Consider the following 20379-nt stretch of genomic DNA (forward strand, 5'->3'; position numbering starts at 1 on the left):
AGTATTGACAGCACCACAGACAGTGTTTACTGCAGCTGTAACTTAATGTTGTAGTCTGTGGTTTACCGAATTAGAATGCTAGTTTGCAAGTACAATACGTGCGTAATAACATAAAAATTCAGAATTCGTGAAAACAATGAATGCTATCAATAAATTTCTAATTTAAGACATCGTTATTGAAACGGGATTGTGATTTTAGTGCTGCAAGAATGCCTAATATATTGTGTTTATCTTTAAATTATTGTGACAGATAGAGATATATTTTGTGGATCATCGTATTTTGACATATTTTTATATTTAAAATACAACATGCCCAGTTTAATCGGAGTTTCCGAATTTGTTGATGAAACCAGAGATGATTATAATTCGCCAATTACTTCAACATTTGTTTCGCGAATGCAACAATGTAGAAACACAATTACAACATTAGAAGAGGTAGGTACTAATATATACAAGTACAAACAAGCAATATAGGCTAGTTTCGATAGAAAAATAAATTTTATTTGCAAAATAAGTTATGTATTCTGCTTTGGCTTACATTCAAATGAGCTGTTTACATATTCTGTGCACTTATTTTTAGATTAGCTCTACCAGTATAATCTAAAAATTCTACTAGGTACAGTTTTTTAGTACAGGACATTTGTTGATTGTTTAGATTTAATTTATCTGACTTCCCTACGTTACATCTAACGCAATATCCGGTATTATTTAAATTACTTTATAGACCCATTTCATTTTTTAAATGTATATATTTGTTTATTTTGGATCCTATTTTTGTACTAGTTGCATGTGTTTATGTAACTTTTTTGTATATTAATAAATATTTATTTACCTTTGGGATATTTTTCTTTTAAATGGGGATATGAGAAGGAAGAATATGAATTTATATGTATTTTATTTATTTATTAGTATTGTTTGAATTGTCTATAACTAATTTTTGTAGACTCTCGATTATGACAGAGATGGGCTGAATAAAATGAAAAAAGCTATTAAAGCTATCCATACTTCAGGAATTTGTAAGTTATAGTACAGTATGCGAGTACATATCAGAGGATAAATAAATAAATATTTTTTAGGCCATGTTGATAATGAATCATGTTTAGTTAAAGCATTGGAAAAAATTGGCCAGAATGCTATATCGAAGGAACACGAAGAAATTATTGGCAATGCCTTTATAAAATTTGCAGTAGTTACACAGGAGTTATCTGCTTTAATGAAAACCTTAATGCAAAATCTGAACAATATTGTGATGTTTCCATTAGACAGTCTCTTAAAAGGCGATTTGAGAGGTATGAAGGGTGATCTGAAACGGCCTTTTGATAAAGCCTGGAAAGATTATGAGAGTAAGTTTGCAAAGATAGAGAAAGAGAAGAAACAACAAGCCAAGGATGCTGGTTTGATACGGCAAGAGATCACTGCAGCAGAAGTAGCGGATGAGATGGAAAAAGAAAGAAGATTGTTTCAGTTACAAATGTGTGAAGTAAGATCATTGTCATTTGTACTTTCTGTTTAAATAATAATTATTTTTTTAGTATCTTATTAAGTATAATGAGATCAAAACTAAGAAGGGTATTGACTTGTTACAAAGTCTGGTTGAATATTATCATGCTCAAACTAAGTATGATCCTGGTACATTTTAGTTAACAGCCATAATTACTATGTCTATTTTTGTTTAGCTACTTTCAAGATGGACTTAAAACAATTGAGCACTTTGGGAGCTATGTAGCTGATCTCAGTATTAAATTGCAAAGGATTAGACAAAATCAGGATGAAGAAAAACGCAAGCTAACAGATTTAAAAAATTTAATAAAATCAACACTAAGCTTGGAAAAGGAAGTAAGCATACTCCCTCTGCTTTTGAATACAATTACATATTTGCTGTTGTTTTACAGACATGCTCACAAATGGATAAAGGGGCTGCAGGGTATTCTTTACACCAGCTGCAGGGAGACAAGCACCATGGAGTTACCAGAACTGGCTATTTACTTAAAAAATCTGAAGGGAAGATGCGTCGCGTGTGGCAAAAACGCAAATGCAAGGTGCAGGCTGAAGGCTACTTGGACATTTGTCATGGGGATGAAAGTAAACAACCCACAAGAATAAATCTGCTAACTTGCCAAATAAAAATTGTCCCTGACGATAAGAGATGTTTTGATTTGATATCTTGTAGGTTCTTTTTCTTTATTTTTCTGAGACTTCTATATTTTCAATATTGTAGATAATCGGACGTACCATTTCCAAACTGAGGATGAGGCGGACCAGCGGGCTTGGATGTCAGTGTTGATTAATTGCAAGGACATGGCGTTAATGAAGGCCTTCGATGACAGTAGCAAGACAGGAAGCGACAAAGTAAACCATAGCTTCATTGAATTACAACAAGCTATCATTAAGTATATTCAAAAAATACCGGGAAACGATAGGTGCTGCGATTGTAATTCTCAAAATGGTAAAAGTGTCGATTTTTAATTTTTTTTCTCAACTCATTTTTTACGTATTTTTTCCAGATGCTACATGGCTATCGACAAATTTTGGAATCATTGTGTGTATCGAGTGCTCAGGGATTCACAGGGACCTAGGTGTACATATTTCTCGAATACAATCGTTAACTTTAGATAACGTGGGAACTAGTCAGTTAGTACTCGCCAGGTTTATGACCAATAACGGTTTTAATGATATTATGGAAGCCCAGCTCACAGCCAATGAGAAACTGGAGCCTTCTAGCTCAATGTATGATCGTGCTCTATTATGTAATAAATACTTCTATTTATCATGATTTTTTTCTAAAGGGACCAGAGACTTAATTATATTAGAGCCAAATATGTTGAAAAACGATTTGTTAGAACTACCTGCTCCTCTGAAATCGAGAAGCTCCACGACCTGGAGGACGCAGTTAATACTGGAGACCTTTCGCTGCTGTTGCAGGCCTTCGCGGAAAACGTAGACTTAAGAGCTTGTCTACCATCATCAGTAAGTCCTAAGAATCTCAAATTACTATGTACATATATAATACCCGAATGTTATTTTTATTGCAGAAAATAGGCGAGACGGCGCTGCATCGGGCTGTCATTAACGAATCGGGCCGCACCTTGTATGTGGTCGATTTCCTCATCCAGAACATGTCGAATGCGGCCCTGGACAAGACCACCAATCCTGCGAGCATGCCTGAAATGATCGGCTCGAACACGGCCCTCCATCTTTGCGCTATCTACGACAAAGTCGAGTGCATGAAGCTGCTGTTGCGAAGCGGGGCCGATGCTACTGTGAGAAATTCACAGAACAAGACCCCCATGGACATCGCGCAGGAGCTGGGGAACCACACCTGCCAGGAATTGGTAGGGCTCATAAATTTAATGTCATTTGGAGAGGGTGCTTAATTTTTTATATTGTTCAGCTTCAGAACGCCGCCAATAGACTGAAAAATTACTTCGATAATATCAACATAGACTGGAACTTGTCTCACGACGATGGTTCGACTGACTTTTCGGACGACGAGACCATTATCGAAGATCGGGTAGGTTTCTGTTTGGAAATAAAGTCTCGCCTACACGTCTCGTTTTACTTATCAGGTAAAACGGTAGTTTTCACAAGAGGTTCTTCTGTCATAATTCAGTTCAAGTAAAACGGATCGTTTTTTCGTATACACACAACCTTTTGCTTTATATGTTTTGATTGAACAGGTAAAACGTTGTGTGTAGACGGGGTTTTGAGCGATTCAAAGGACTAAATGCGTGTTTTTTTCAGAATGGTTCGTTAACTCCGGAAAAGAAAAACAGGTCTCGTCCGCCCAGTTACTCAGGTATTTTTTTAATCTTATATTTTTTTACATTTTTTCTTCTGTTCATTCGTCCAAACCATGCTTACCAGTTACCAGATGTAGAGGGACATAATTTTAAGGGACTCACTGAGTTTACAACTTTCCTATATTCTACTTGAAGATAGTTACAGTATTTTTAAATATAATTTTACTCGAAAATGCATATTTAATACCTGAATTTTTTTTAAAACATCAATATTATTTTTAGCCCCCTGTAAGTATAAGATGTACTAAACTTTGTATATATTTTTGAGCACATGATGATGCTAAAATATCTGGATGTTTTCATTTAATTGCGTCGTATCTGTGAAATTTGATGTTTAAAAAAGATTCAGGTAGAAAATCCTCGTTAAATTACGTTGAAAAATCTTTTTGCTAAGTTCAAATAGGTTATAGGAAAATTGTAAATTGAGTGAGTCACTTAACACGACGTCCCTGTACAGGGTGGCGCCTTTCATATGACGCGGAGGCTCCAAGGAGAACGGTAGGTTGTATTGCAAATGGAATTTTGGGAGCATATGTAGGTTAACTGAAAGCATTTTATAAAAATATATGGAGTTCTACAGGTTGTTCCCAAAAAAACTTCATCAAAGTTGTGTTAATCTCATCAAAGTTGTGTTTTTTGAACACTCTATATATTAATAAATTTTCAGATTTTAAATATCAAGGTGACTTTTAATTTTCGATAACAACTACCTAAATTGTAATTTATCCTGTACATTTAGCCCAATATTGAGTTAAAATATTTTCTGTTAAACCAAATTAAAATTTGACGCGAAAAGTTATACAGGTTGAGACAAAATCTTTTCTCTCATGTTGTCAAACAATAGTTGGTCGATTTTTGCAAACACTGTCTTTAATATATCCCATTAAAAAAGTCTACACTGAATAATCAGGAGCATTTAGACATTTTATTAATTGGTGAATGCGCTGCGCATTCACCAATTAATAAAATCATATATATTCTCTCTGCTGTAGGATAAGTTTCCATTTTCTGTGAATGTTTTGTTTTAACTGATACAATGTAACTAGTTGTTAAATTAAAATTGAATTAATTTGACGGCTTTGTTGAGGTGAGATCACAGCCACCCAGATTTTATCAAATAATAAAGATCTACTGCCACTAAACCATAAAAATATTTTTTTAGGTATATCATTGTTTGAGGGGTACAAATATACCATTAAGGTTGCCTACTTAATGGTATTTTGAAGAGACATTAATTCCCCATTGAATATCGGAATAATATACCGGGTGTTCTATTTAAAATAAAAAGTAATTAAATATTTAATATTATTAGTTCTATTTAAAATAAAAAAAAATTGTTCAATATTAATTTTGTCTCACCCTGTACAACTTTTTAGGTCAAGTTTTAATTTGATTTAAAGTACAATGGTTTTTTAACTACATATTAAGGTATACTGGGTAAATTCTAATTTATGTGGCTTTTATTAAAATTTTAAATTTGTTTTTCATTTTTAGAAAATTAATGTTAAATATGTCAAATATTACATTTTAGAGCTCAAACAGCACTGATGACCAGGTCGATTTATTATATACATACGTATACAGGGTGTCCCAGAAATAAGTGCAAGTATTTTAAGGGGTGATAGATCTCGATAAAAGAAACATTTTCTCTTTATCGTTTTTCAAATAAGTCCAAAATAACGGAGTTATTTTACTTTTCAAAAAATTTAGAATTTTCAAAAAAAATTTTCGCATAAAAACCTCATAGGCGTGTGTCTGGGGTTGAACTATACTACCACTTAAAATACTTGCACTTATTTCTGGGACACCCAGTATATACAGCGACCAGCATTTGATTTAATGGTAATTACGGTATGCTTTCCTAATTAAACTCACCTTTATTTTTCACGTAGAATCCGAAAATCATTGAATATACAAGGTGTTCCATTACAAAAAATACAACTTTGATGTGTATTTTTTTGGGGACACCCTGTAGAACTCTATATTTTTAACTGTTTTTAAATTAATCTGAAATTAACTCTGAAAACTTCATTTCAATACAAACTGTCGTTCGGCTTGGAGCTTCTGCGTCGTATTAGAGGCGCCACCTTATACATATTGTTTTATTCATTTAAGCTTCGAACGTTCACGGGAGCTTGAAAAAGAGAGTGGCACCTCTCCCTCCCCCACCCAACCTGGGTCAGTACCAGTACGGTACTTTGCCCAGCAGCCATAGTAGAACCCCATCAGACCCCATTACGGCGGGTTATCACACTCTAAGTCATACTCATAAACGTTCACCCAGCAGCGACTCCAGCTCTGGAAGATCTGTGATACCAATTGGTAAGGGTCCGTCCTTCATAAAGCCTATGTAGAAAATCAGACGGCACTTTATAGCCAAATACTGACTGAATAAATGATTTATTTCAGGAAGTAAACTAGTCATACCGGATTGCAAGAACAGCGATAAAGTGTCGATGTTGAGGAGGCCCCAGAATCCGCCGCCGCCTGCGCCTAATCCGTCCCTGAGTCGCCTGTCAAACGGCCGGTCCAATGAGAGCATTTCCTCGATGGCCTCTGACGTGGATATCCTCAATCCAGTACCCCCGCCTCGCAGGGTGAGTTCACAATTATTTTCCTTTATTACTGCTTGACATATCATTTATTTTAACTGTTATTATATCAAGTTTCAGAAATATTTCAGTTTTTCTTTTATTGTCTTTTTTTAAGAAATATTTTGGGTAAAATACCTTTTTCTTTTAACTAACATTTAAGGTACGGTTCCTTCCACTGTGAGTTTATATGCATCCGTAAGGCGTCGTCCGTCGTTTCGCCACTCGAATCATATTTAAGTAAGAGCTGTCAATTTTAAATACCCTAGTAAATACGCATAAAATCAACGATCTACACTAACGGTCACCGTATGCTCATCTTTCTTTATGTATCTGGTTCTTTCCAAGCGACAGTCGCATGCGTCTGGCACGACTGTACTACTTAATAAGCAGTCTAGTCGCAGCCGCAAGGTGGTTTCTTGAACTTTCGTGAATTTTATTTTATTAAATTATTGGTATACCGTGCTGGCAACTGTTACTTTTGGGTCGGCATTTACATGTATGGAAGTAAATCGCATAGGGATTTTATTAAGTCGGAGTGAGAGAAATGCGACCGACCGACGCGACGCGCGACGGTGTGCTGTTGCGGCGTTGCCGATACGCCTTTCCCTATCAAGTAAAGCAAAATCACGATCGCAAACTGCTTATTTTTAAAATACTTTTTTTTCAAGAGATAACTAGATAAAATCATTAGACATGTTTCTGAGCATCTGAAATGGAATTATAAGGATATCGTTAGGGTGTCATTTTTTTATAACGAGAAAACGCCAGTAATCGCGATGATTTAAAAACTCAACTTTTTAACACATAACAGGCCATAACTCAAGAACCACTTTAGATATTGAAACTTTTTTTATTTTTAGGATCCGATATTTTACAATATGTTTACATAAGAAAAATTCGATAAGATTGTTTTTTTCCATTCAAAAATTGTAAACAATCCATCTATTTACTTTTAGAGCATAGCAATTTTCAGCAATCGTGTAATTTTTTTATTGATAAAGATTTTCACATACTGTCTTCAAAGAAAATACAGCAGAAATATTAACAAAGTTCTTGAAAAAACTAAAACCTATTATTTCTAATAGATTTCGAGATATTGATTTTTGAATTCAGAGTTATAATAGCGCGACCACTATCGAACACCCACTCAATTCCACTTATTTTTACCAAAAATGCAAGTGTTTCTAGCTTGCACTTACAAAAATTCAAGCTATAGGGAAAATTACAACGACTCGGACAGCTTCTTAAGAAAACGTTGTTTGATAAATACGCGTCCCTCGCACCGCCCTTTGTCTCCCACGTAGGACGCAGCGTAAGGAGCCATGCAAAACGATTGCGACTGGGTACGTCAGCCGCATCCGTCGAAAGCGTGGAAGGAACCGTACCTTTAGTTATGTAAGATACTGTTATCAGACTTGGTTTGCAGAAGCGGAAATATTGGTTGGATAGTTTTGCTGGGGCGAATGATTTTCATCTGGTAAAAATTGATTTTGTGTTAGACTGTCGTCTAATCTCACTCGAGTTAATGATTTTTGCATGTCGTGTGAAGTGTTTTACAGAACTGGTGTGCTAATACCTTAAGCAAAAACTCTTTTATTTTTATCGGGACAATGGGGGAAAAACTGTTTTTAAATAATACACTTTCTCAGGACTTACAATACAACAATACAACAATAATCTTCACTATGGGTAGATGGCTTTATTCTTTTTGGCTTAAGGGTGTCTGTAGGCTTCCTTCTGATTTATTCTCCTTATTTGTTCTTATTTTTGCTGGGATTGCGGAACTAAGTAGGCTTATTTTTAGGCATCGGACTCTCCGCCACAGAGAATGTCATCTAGTCCTATTTCAACGAGTTCTTTGTGTTCACCACGAGCGATGTCCAACGGGCGACTGTCTTACAGCGCAAACGGGGGCGTGGGGCTGCGCAGGTGCAAGGCTTTGTACGACTGCGCAGCGGACAACGACGACGAGCTCTCCTTTCAAGAGGGGGAGATCATCATCGTCATCAACGAGCACACGGACGATGATAATTGGATGGAGGGTATGGTGGAGAACGAGCCAGACAGGACTGGAATGTTCCCCATCAGTTTTGTGCATATGTTACCAGACTAGGAATAGTTTTTCGAAATAAATACGATTTATTTGTATAGAATTACTAAATGTATATTATTGATGTGTATATCTTGGAGGGATGTTGTACAGAATTGAGACGACAGACAGCGTTGGAGAAGGATTTCTTTTAAAAATCGAAATCGATTAAACTATCCCTTTTTCAGCTTCGTTTATATCTAATCAAGTCACGTACTATAAAAAATCTAAATATAGTACTCTTTGTGCTGTAATATTTTAATTATTTTCCTATCATTTATAGTTCTTTAGGAAAAATAGAAGTTTAGGTATTTTTACCATTTACCTAAGCTTTACCTCTTAAAAAAATGTCGATGTTTTAGTGTTTAAGTATATGGGAAATATCAAATCATATTTACGAAAAAAAATATTATGGCTAGCCCAAAATTAATATAGAATTATATAAAAACTGTATTGATTCGTGTGTTTTAGGCTTATATTGGAAAAAAGAAAACCATAGTATTAAAGAACGTGTATAAAACAGTCTTAATATGTTTTAACCCTTCAGCAATCAAATTTAACCGTAACTTCTTAAGGGACAGAGAGCAGTCCCTACAAAAAGGAAACAGTATTTTTTGTAGATTATTTTTAGCATTTAACAGCCAGTATGAAGTCGATATCTGGTAGTAGCCACCTAGTTTGCTTATCAAGTAGATATATTTTTATATTTTATGTAGACATCTTTATCATTGAGTCTTGATAATACAGGGTGGTGACCAGAACACCACTGAAATGCTCCAAAAATGTAATTATATTAGTTTGTAACCTCCGATGTATATATTTATTTAAGATATTTAAGTATCTATCACGTAAAGTTGGGATAACAAATAAAAAAAATGTATATCCACGTAAATAGGGCTTTTACGTTGCCCTGTGCCTATCCAAAATTATGAAATAGTACTGATTGTTTATTTTAAGAGAAATTTAGATATGTTACGTGAAAAGAGTTTATCGTCAGAAATTGTCACCGTTTCTTTAGTTGTTTTTATTTCACCAAATTTTGAACTTGAATGTGAACTTGAATATAATATATATCTGTAAAAAATATGTTTATTTATTTTTCATCTAATAATCCTCACAAGTCCCTTAATTTTCCTCCTTTTATATTTTAAGATAATGTGAACGGTTTGTTGCTTATGCCAATCACTCCAGCAAGATCGTTAGTTCTTTAACGATTGTTGGGACACACAATCATTCTATTAAAATTCAGCTTACTTAACGTCAGTTATATCATTAAATTATACGTAATAATGTCTAAAAATAAGAATGCCTCTATTTATAAACAAGAGATGACGGACAGATGTTATAAATATAGCTGGACGTTAAATTTGCCCTTTTAATACTTTACTTAAAATAATTTGAATTAATTAAAAATGCAGAGATATATGTTGTAAAGCTGTTCGTGATTTAGGTCATGTAGAGATAATAAAATTATCGTTTTAAAACTAGAATTATTTATTAAACAATGGCTTTTCATGAAGATATTTACTTTTGTTTTGATAATAAATAGAGAAATAAAAATAAAACAAGTGGAACGTGTTATATTTTAATTTATTACTTGCAATTATTAAGAAATGTGTAATCATATCTGAATAAGTACAAACATCTATGGCAGATTGATAACTGTTAAGAATGATTTTTAAATATTATATTGAACAACAACTTTCGACTCTATCATTACAACTTAATTTATACCACAGTTAAAAGAGCATTGTTAACCTAGACTACTACAAAATATAAATGCTTGCACATGCTCTACCTAAAAAGAAGTAACCAATTTTTGAAATATATATTATACAAACTGTAAAACTAAGTTTAAATTAAAATTATATTAAACTATATTTAAGTTTTGCAACGCGTATTTCCTTTGTTATATCAATATGTATTTAACTAGTCTAGTAATACTTAAGCGAATATATAAAGGAATGTATACGTATCAGTAGTTAGAATTAAATTAAATTGTGTGGACCGTTGGTGTGGCACCAAATTCGTAGCGACTACATTTAGGCGTGGGGGGTCCATTTAATTCCTCCGATAATTTCTGATAGACGGACCCGCTGTGTTTCTTTTGCCCCATCGGTGATTCCCAGCGAAGTATCTTGATTCTGGGCAGGTTCGCTTTGTGCATGTTGAAGTTGTTGTTACGTTTTAAGATGAAAAGCGTGAAAGTGACCGCTAGAATGAGTACAGCCAGGGCGGTGAGGACAAACACTGAAGTGACGGAAAGGATGTACGATGCTTTGGCCAGACTGCTGTTTTCGTCTTCAACAATTTCAGCGGTGATTCTGTCGTCACTGCTCTCATCTTCTGCGTCCTCAGTGTCATTTTCTTCGTCACTATCACTGTCACTGTCCTCCTCGTCCTCAACGTAGTGATAGTCGTAATCGTCGTTAATGAGCACGTCCTTTTTAAGCGTTTCGAAATCGTCTTGGACATCTTCGTAGCTATCGTTTTCCACATGGTAATCCATGGCATCGATATCGTTAGATATTTCTGGACATTTCTTTTCTTGAGATCCCAACCATTGGCTTTGTGTAAAGTTGTCTATGTCGTCCAACATTTCCTCTGGATTAGGACTAGGGTTCGAATATTCCACATGGTAAACGCCGTGCTTGTCGAAATACCTTAGAACCCTGCAGTAATTGTCGTCGAACTTCAAAGGGTTGTTGTGCAAATCCACAACCTGTAGATATGGTGTTATGGAGAAATTTTCAAGAGAGAGGGTAGTGAGTTGATTATCGGAAATGATAAATTTCCTTAGCGATTTTAGATACGTGGTGTTGCTACTCCACAATTTATACAATCTGCAGTGACTGGCATCGATTTTTTTAATAGCTTTGGTCGGCAGGAAGGCCTCAGGGTTCAGCGTTAACAGCGGATTTCCTGCAATATTCAGCGTTTCTAGGTTTGTAGTGTTTTGGAAAGCAACGGGAGATAATTTGCTGATGTTGTTGTAAGAAATATCCAACATTCTTAAGCTGATGATGAAATCAAACATGTCTGCAACATTGTTCAGTTTGTTGTTAGCCAGATTTAGCCTAATCAGTGCAGGCATGTGGGCAAATACGTTTTTATGGATAGCAGTTAGTCCGCAGTCCTTGCAGGATAACGTATAAATCTCAAAGTTCTTGTCATCTGGTAGAGTAAAGTTGGGAAGCTTACTGAACTTGTTGCCGTCTAATGTTAGCTTTTGCAGATTAGGGTTTCCTATAAATAAGTCATTATCTAAATCAGTCAAGCTGTTATTTGACAAATCCACAACGGTCAGTTTTTCCATATAAACCATATCTCTCGCCTTCAAACTGTTGATCTTATTGTTGCTTAATATAAGTTCGTTCAAAGAATCCAGTCTCGACGTAGATTTGTAGTCAAAACTTGTCAGATAACAGTTTTTCAACGAGAGCGTTTCTAGCTTATTGGACGTATTCAAAAAGAAGTACTTCAATGGGTTGTTATCCAGGTACAAACTATTGAGTTCCTCGTTGTTGACGAATACGTTGGCTGGAATCCTTGTAATCTCGTTATTGGACAAAATGAGAGTCTCCAAGTCGAAAAGTTCGGCAAAGCTCATGATGTCGATGTTGTTGATGTAGTTTCCTGAGAGGTTTAGGAATTTGAGTGAAAATAGATTATCCAAAGGCGGTATCTCGTCTAACTTGCATCTTCCGAAGTGGAGCTCTTGGAGCTTTTCCGATTTCAAGTCCGGACTGTCTTCAAAACCACAATCGGCGAACTTCACCTTCTTAACTTTGTCGAAGACTTTCGAATCAACATGTCCGATTTGACTGTTTTGAATAAGCACGTCTTCTAGAAGAGGGAACTTTTCAAAAGCGTCTTCTGTAATCTGTTCGACGATTACATTCGAAAAGCTAATCACTGTGATGATTTCTCGATGTAAATGACGGAACAAAGTTGAATTTATGGTCAAGGGACTATCACATGACGTTACCTTCAAGATATTTGGCAGCAGATTCTTGCAAGTGCAAGACGGCAAACAGTTTTCTGGAGCGACTTGTGGAAGTGTCCAGCACGAGGCCACTAAGGCCGATAGAAACCACAATGTCTTCATCGATCTGTAATAAAAGGTTCTTTATTAGTGTTCACTCGTTGAAAAATACTATCTGTTTTATGAATCTAAATTTTATCACTTACTGAACAAATAAATATGATTTTGCCTTAAATATTAAAAAAAATAACTTCGAAATCTAATCACGTATCTACACACAATTGTGAAGGCGTGATTATTTAAACAACTAATTGCTTGCGTTTAATTTCAGGTAGTACTTAACATAAACTATGCCATTTGTTATTTTTTTGCGTATTTTATTTACCTAAACATTTTGCTAAGTTATTTATCACTAATCGAATCATAAAATATAGTAATATAAAAAATTTAATATGCAATTTAGACGCTTTAAATTTCTAATTAGCCTAAACAAAGGTTAAACGAATGAACAAATTAAATGACATACAAATATCAGATACCAGTCGATCGTCGATATGAACAATAAACGACAGACATTAGCCTTCAAATTATTTAGACGTTTTATTGTTGCTTGTGAGCCATATTTTATGGAGGAAAATAGTGCAAAAATATCGAGACCACGTACTTACCCTATTTTGCGGATCCCTTCGTAAGGGGAAGTCTAAATAAAACTTCACTAAAATAAAATATCGATAGTACTGTGAAAATAAAGGAGTGTTAGTACCTCTACCTGCTCAGGTAGGATCCCCTCCAACACGTTTACGTCAGAACAGTACTCAGCCAATTCAGCGAAAGATGGTACTAAGCATGTCGCGTTAATAACAAGTACCCTGCAGGAAACTGTTTTTAATATGGTCGAATATAATGAGCGTTGGCTAATTACGATTTTCGATAACCATTTTAATTTAAAAAATGAACGTTTTAACGATATTTATAGGATATATCTAAAATTATACTTTAGTTTGGGAATTCCCAACAGGATGAGCGATTATTTATTTAATCTGCCGGTCTCAAATAGATATAAGTCGATTTTTCTAGAACTGCTTAGTTTCAAAGTAGGAAATGGTAAAATATTTATGTTTGGCAATGTTACACATCAGATTATCCTTTTTATTTTACCTTGTTGCGACCCAATAATACTTTCATTTTTTACAGTAAATGATAAATTTTTATTTTGTCAAATTCTTCTGGACTAGTGAATCTAGTATAATTTTACCAAAAATTATTAATCGAACAAGAAAGGTAAATTTTGTAATGTAATAAAGTCAAAATATATTATTAAAATATTAAGTAAAAGAATATATAAACAAGGGTAAAAGTTTAGATTACTATTTTTGAAATTATAAAGTATTTTTTATTTTTTGGCGAATTCGCCAGGCAAAGACAGTTTTCGCTGTCAGCACTTCTTTAACATCCATAAAATGATTAATTTAAATTTATAATCTTTTTGATATAGCAAATGTTTTTCAGAATAGATAAATTGGAAAATTATATAGATTAAGTCTTTCCATTGTAGGTACATAAATTTTTATGTGTACTAGTTATTTTTTTGTTTTTAATATTATCGTATATTATATATTTTTTAACATTTATGTTAAAACGTTCAGCATTGTTTAATTAAATTAGTATTAGCACTAGTAATAATAGAAAATATACAGATCAAGGATATGGAAGGTAAAATTGATCACATCCGATGAAAGGTTAAAAATGCATTGTTTTTTTTTCTGGAACGCTCCCAAGAGCCTAAAATTTTCTAAGTGCTTGATTTGTTTTTTAAACTATTATTAAAAACGACAAATAGCCTTAATACACGTTATAAAAAGACATTCAAACAAATTAGACTGTAGCAGAAAATAATTTTATATTTTATGCAGTTGCATCATTTAATTTCCTCAAGATTGCATTAAAAAAAATTACAGGCTGACGTAAAAGGTTTATGTATTAAAACACTTCAATTTTAGTTGTTTATATTTTTATTAGAAACAAAAAGAAAACAAGTAGTGGTAAATATTTTAATGAATTTACACATTAATTAAAAAACCTACCCTGTAAAATAAATTATAAAAAACACAAGATCTTATTCTAATAACTTAACATCGACACTTTCCAATGTAAAAATGTGATATATTGGGTGAGTTTTGCAAATTAAAGTCTACTAAGCTGTACTAAGCCAAGTTTGTATCAGTCGATTAACAATTTCTTACTCGTAATTTAGTTATTTTGCAAAACCCATTTAACGGTGGTAATATTAAATATACGCAAATTACAATTAAATTCACTTGTAGGAATTTCTATTAGATCTAATTAGTATATTTCTTGTTTATGTGGCTATTAAACAGTTCAGCACCATCAGTGGCGGATCCAGGACTTATTCTGGATGACTAAGAAATATTTGAAATTATTGTTACTGCCTATTTTATTATATATATGTAAATTATAAACTTCGGGGGCCTGAATCCGCCCCTGGGCATCACATCTACATGCCATGATAACGAAATAATATGTAGGTAATGCTTAGAACGTTTAATAATGAGGGGGAATATTTACATTGACATAGAATGTAAATATTATTTGGCAAAATGTTATCAGGAAATACAAATAAAATGTTACTTTTACATGCGTTTGACTGTGCGGTTACTATGGGCAACAATCTTAAAATTGCTACCAAAAGGGAATTTACGATATTCGAATGATTATATTTCTATACAGTAAATGTATATCAGTGCAATCACAAGTTAAAAATGCTCAAATTCATCGATTATTGAACATTTAAATTTGGACATCACTCATTTCCTTTATAAAGAGAAACTATTAGAGTATAAATATTTTTCTCGTTTTAAGTTTAAAGTTCAAATTAATTAAAAAAATGTTGTTTACTTGAGCCATTACGAACAACATTTCAATAAGTTATTTATAAATTTATCACATATCGTTTTTGAAAATACTGAGGTACAGCGTCATTTCACACTTACGGAGGTAACACCGTCGTAATGATTTCACCTTCGCTATTTTTCTGGCGGTGCACGAACACTGGCGTTTTTGGTATCGAATCTGGAAGTTCCGAGGCTCTGATCGTGACCCTTTCCCTAGGAGAAGGAGGTGCCAGCCTGTCTCTTAGCTCCGGCTCGTCTTCCTGGCTGTCTCCGGAGTGCTCCGGGTGTTCTAGCGGCGTGTAGGCTTTTAAAACTGGCTCGTCTTTGTGCTTGCCGTTCTGCCCACCGTTAATGAGAGGTATGTTTTCCGGAATATGGGAACTCTTCCCGTTTTTCTCGCTTATCGCCGTGATGGCTGTTTTTTCCAAGGGTCTCATTTCCTCCCCTCCCGCTGGATTAATTTCTCTTCTGTTTTTCCTGATTCTTTTCGCTTTTTGTTTCCGAATCAAACACACAATGAAGACGGCGGCTAAAATTAACCCGCACGCGACCACCACGTACACTGTATAGTTGTTTGGATTTAGAGCGGTAGCTTTTTCCATTTCTCCCGTGTTGGTCTGATTGGAAAACACTTCCACGTCGTCGTCCTTGTCTGATTGCCGAAATACCTCAATATTTTTCTCTTTTTCGAACGGTTCTTCGCGAATAGTCGAGGAAGCGATTGTCTGGGTGGTGGTGGTTGTTGTGGAAGGCGTTGGTTCCATTAAAATTGGGTTAAAAACATCTTCGGCGATGATCTTTAGCTGATCGGTCGGAGCAGGGACTGGAGCCGTGTCATTACCGTCGTGGGAACCTACGGGTTCTGGAGTAGAACAGTTAATATGACATACAGGGATCACATGGAGTTCTATAGGAGCAAACCCGCTGCCTTCTACATCTCCGCTACCTTCTTCTTGCGCTTCGCTAACATCGCTGACATTGAGCGTCTGTTCGTCTTTGGGTAGTTGATCTGCATCGTCGATAAACTCATTTTCTTCGACCAAATCGTCTTCTTGAAGATGGGGCGCAGCAGGGGTTGCCTCCAAAGTCTCGTTAAATATATCGTCCACCATTCCGGATCCTTCCTCTGGCTCATCGTACACCATTATATCATTTAACGTGCAATTTATCGTGTCGATGTTTTTTCCAGAAAATTGCACTGGATACTCGCAGGTCACGGCATTCGGCATATGAATGCGATCTTTCAGCAATTTCCTGTAAGTTAGCACGTTGTAATTGTAACAGTCGCAGTCAAACAAGTTCTTTGACAAATCCAGAACCTTCAGCGCTCTCAGAGCGGTGTAATCTTGAGGTATGCGAGAGAGCAAGTTATTTGAAAGGTCCAACTCCTCAATATTCTTTGGTAGCATCGAAAAACTCAAGCTCTTCAGGTTGTTGTTCTGCAACTTGAGTACTAGTAGCTTTGGCAGTGAGGGGATCGAGGTGATCTCGATATTGTTGTGCGATAAGTCTAAATATTTTAGCTCTTTGAAGTATTTTAGTTCTGGAGGTATCTTGTCCAACGAGGCATTTGATATGGTTAATCTAGTTACGTCACGGTAATATTTGGTATCTAGGTCGTTAAGAAAAGCAAATGATTTTGCTTCAATGCTTCCCTCTTCGCTGCAAGTCGTTTCTTCCGGGCAATGAACTATGGATGCACTCAGGACTGCCCTAAGCAGCGAAAGAACCAACGCACTCTGGGTCCACATTATTTTGGTACCTATAAAAAAAGAAATGTCAGTTGTCAGTTTTATAAAGCAATCCACACGGTAATAAAGACTTTTTTTTATCGGTAAGGCCAATAAGTATCAACGGATGTCGTTAAAAGGTGAATCAATAAAAATAAATATGCTAAACAATATCATTGTATTGTTTTCCTGGCGCTGGAAGCAGAATATTTATCAGTGATTTTCATTTAGTCATATCAAATATTTCGATTATAATAAAAGTTCAAGTTGCATTTAGACATTTCGATAACATATTAGTTTAAAGTATTTATCGTTGGAATATCTAGAACCTCGTATGACATTTTTAGCAAGATAAGATTAGAGATAAAACAATTATTCTTATCAAAAAAACTACTCATCTATGACCATATTATGAGCTTACATAGTATACCTTCACCGAAAGTACAAAATTTATTTTCAAGTACGTGACATAATTTATGAATTTAACTTTGAGAATGTAGTTACACGGAATGCAATAAGAATATATAAGTGCATTTTTACCTGTTGAATTTATAGACTAATTGGAATAGGCACAAGACACCACGAAAACAACCTCGAAAGTGTTTTAACATTATGAATCATTAACTTTCCGACCTGTATTTTATAAAAAATACTATGAGATATATCTTTTTTTTCTTTTATCTCAAAGACGAATTTAATCTCGAGATTACAGCGGCCTTCTAACTTTTCGAAGTTAGTTGAAAACTATAAATAAAATATTTCTTGGAAAAATAACTTTAATGTTAATGTTTGGTGGATTTTTGGGTGTCGCCCTAGGCTCAGAAAAACCAGATAAAAGACGAAAAAAGCGCGTCGCGTTCGCCGATTTCGCAGAAGCTAAAGTCCATTTTCGTCTATCTTGTTTTAGTTCAACTAAACTATATTTTTCCACTGAAGACTCAAGGTTCTGACCGAGTAAATAACTATCCTTTAAACTTGTTTCGGTACATCGGAGGTTACGCTGTTTGTTGAATTTTTAGTTTTATTGCTTCTTGAAATCTTGTGCAAATGTCATTTCTATTTGTGAGGAGGCCAATTTTTTTAACGAGTGTTCTCTAGAAGGAATTTCGCAACGTCAGTGACGCCGTTTTATTATTGTATGGCATAGTCGAAAAACCTTGCCTCTGGCTGGCTAGACAGTACACCCGTTCATTGAAGAAATAACGGTACTCCACTTTCTGCACACTGCCATTGTATCTCCTTTTCGTTTTTAATTTGTCTGACCACGCCAATTTCACTTTATGCAATAGCTGTGAGAAGTTGCATTGTTCTACATTTTAAAACGGTTTTTACAAACCTAAATTCAATATTTTTTTGCCACGAAAAAAATTACCCACTCCTCTAAAACATTTTGTCGGCAGATGATGACTTAATTAATTTTAAGATTGTAATATGACGAATAATTAAACTATTGTAGGTATTTTTAATATGAGTTCAGATATTAAACATTACTGCGAAAGCGCCTACAATTTTCAATAGTAATCAAAGCGTAATTTTAAAGAAAGTCATTAAGTAAATTGAGGTGTTTAGCGTAATGCATTGGGAATAGCGAGTTAATTTTACTTTTCTGAATATTATTAAATAAATACATGTTGAAACGTTGCGAGGCCAACTTGGTGACACAATAAATAAAGATGGGAGAAATACAAGGTTTAACAGTTAAAATAAATTGGTAATTTACTAAATCATTAAGCCTTTCTCAATATAGCTTAGGGGAATTGTATTGTAGCAATTACTTTCTAGTTTACGTTCTACTTTCTATACGAAAAAAGGCTTTCCAATAAGAAAACTACATAACGCCATAAACGGCCGAAGAAATGAATCTAGCTATTTATTTATTTCTTAATCAGGATACACTGTCGGCTTCTCGGAGAGCGATTAATTTCTATGTGACGAATCAAACGCACGTAACATACCTTATGAAAGTGACTTTGGCTAGTCAAAGTGAGGCGAGTTGCTGGTACACAATTAAAAAAGGCTTTGGCAAAATGTCCCATACCAAAAAATCATTAGAGAATAATTTAAATAATTGAATAATTACATTCTGAGACGTCCGTCGCCACCAAATCGACCTTGATACTTTTAAGACCTTTGCTCACCGATCCAAATTCGAAACAAATATAAATCGATTTAAAGTATATCTGATAATAATTCCTGAATGTTATTTTGAGGATAATTTTTCTACTTACTTTTTTCGGAGCTTGTGTATTTTCCTAACGGAGATGCGAAATAGTGCAGTTTTCTGAAAAAATCACTTGTCCGCGCACATGCTGCTAATGTGTTCGTCTTTTATCACTGGATTTCTCGTGCCAATGTCACTGTTATATGTTTTTTTGCCGGCAAAATAGATGCAAAAGTGATCGGGTTTTCGGTTTGAATCGAAATAGTGCGGCGCCGGCAGTTGGACGGACGCGATTGGCAGCGGTGCGTCGCGCGTTTTGCCCGCTCAGCCGCCAAGATAATACGAAAGGCGACGCGGACCACCGTTACATAATAATTTATAGCAGCGATGTTGCCCCACGGGGTGGGAGAACCCGTCTGGACACCCATCGGCCCTTATGCTGTCGGCCACTTCTTTAATAAGTCCAAAAGTGGCCAGCATTTCTCCGAAAGGTCCATTTCTCCATCTTTTGTCCAAATTAGTAGAGATGGCTAGATTCGGTATTTTAAAAGAGTCGGGTCTGGAGTTACATGAAGCTTCATGGACTACATCCAGGTTCTAGTTCTGCCGGATCCATATCATTTTAAGTAGTGTATTCCGTTAGGGAAATATGATGTTTGCGTTTTGCCAAATCCTTATCACCTGATCTTAGCTGTGTTCTATTTATTTGGTAGAAGTACCTTAAGCTTCAAATTTATGACTATGAGGCAAAGTATTACGAACTTAACATACTAATAAAGTATAGTCGGGACACAATTACAGCCTTCCATCAAAATTACCGCATAGGGATTACTTCATGCTAGGATTAATAATAAAACTAATTTGAACGTAGTCCTTGTCTGTGACGATTGCGCGAAAGTAAATTTAAAAAAAACAGCAAATGAAACTTAGCAGCAGTTACAGTTCCCTCTTTATTACAATACTTTTCAATAATGATTTATTTCGCCCGACGCGGTTGGCTGTCAGCAATGCAGTTCCGCGGATTGGGGTCGATATCCAGTAGGATCTTCATCCATCAGTACTGGCATCGGAGAGAGGTCTGTGGGTTAATATCCATCCGGACCTACCC

At 35.1% G+C, this 20379-nt stretch overlaps 2 protein-coding genes across 5 annotated transcripts in view; one reads left to right on the forward strand and one right to left on the reverse strand.

The window, feature by feature from the left end:
- LOC115882177 (arfGAP with SH3 domain, ANK repeat and PH domain-containing protein) overlaps positions 1 to 9569 on the forward strand; it is a 35772-nt gene extending 26203 nt beyond the window's left edge. Inside the window, exons 1-16 of one of the 4 annotated variants that reach the window (XM_030900064.1) lie at positions 27 to 435; positions 944 to 1016; positions 1077 to 1480; positions 1533 to 1618; positions 1677 to 1836; positions 1893 to 2166; positions 2219 to 2446; positions 2505 to 2727; positions 2787 to 2967; positions 3033 to 3332; positions 3392 to 3511; positions 3742 to 3796; positions 5916 to 6122; positions 6210 to 6397; positions 7821 to 7871; positions 8199 to 9569. In XM_030900064.1, coding sequence (XP_030755924.1) covers positions 310 to 435; positions 944 to 1016; positions 1077 to 1480; positions 1533 to 1618; positions 1677 to 1836; positions 1893 to 2166; positions 2219 to 2446; positions 2505 to 2727; positions 2787 to 2967; positions 3033 to 3332; positions 3392 to 3511; positions 3742 to 3796; positions 5916 to 6122; positions 6210 to 6397; positions 7821 to 7871; positions 8199 to 8507 — 2985 coding nt within the window. In that variant the 5' untranslated portion in view covers positions 27 to 309 and the 3' untranslated portion in view covers positions 8508 to 9569. Of the gene's footprint in view, positions 1 to 26; positions 436 to 943; positions 1017 to 1076; positions 1481 to 1532; positions 1619 to 1676; positions 1837 to 1892; positions 2167 to 2218; positions 2447 to 2504; positions 2728 to 2786; positions 2968 to 3032; positions 3333 to 3391; positions 3512 to 3741; positions 3797 to 5915; positions 6123 to 6209; positions 6398 to 7820; positions 7872 to 8198 lie in introns of those variants that run through there. The other 3 variants (XM_030900066.1, XM_030900067.1, XM_030900065.1) reach the window with 3 other exon arrangements.
- A 487-nt stretch (positions 9570 to 10056) lies between these two features.
- LOC115882468 lies at positions 10057 to 19646 on the reverse strand. Its single transcript, XM_030900538.1, has 5 exons — positions 19339 to 19646; positions 15480 to 17142; positions 13232 to 13337; positions 13137 to 13168; positions 10057 to 12595 (listed from the first exon to the last, which is right to left on the reverse strand). Exons 2-5 carry the CDS (start codon positions 17129 to 17131, stop codon positions 10477 to 10479), a joined length of 3909 nt encoding a protein of 1302 aa, XP_030756398.1. The 5' UTR covers positions 17132 to 17142; positions 19339 to 19646; the 3' UTR covers positions 10057 to 10476.
- Positions 19647 to 20379: the final 733 nt, after the last annotated feature.

Source organism: Sitophilus oryzae, unplaced genomic scaffold (assembly GCF_002938485.1).
Source record: "Sitophilus oryzae breed Bouriz unplaced genomic scaffold, Soryzae_2.0 scaffold_177_pilon_pilon, whole genome shotgun sequence".
In the NCBI taxonomy this organism is placed as follows: Eukaryota; Metazoa; Arthropoda; class Insecta; order Coleoptera; family Curculionidae; genus Sitophilus; species Sitophilus oryzae.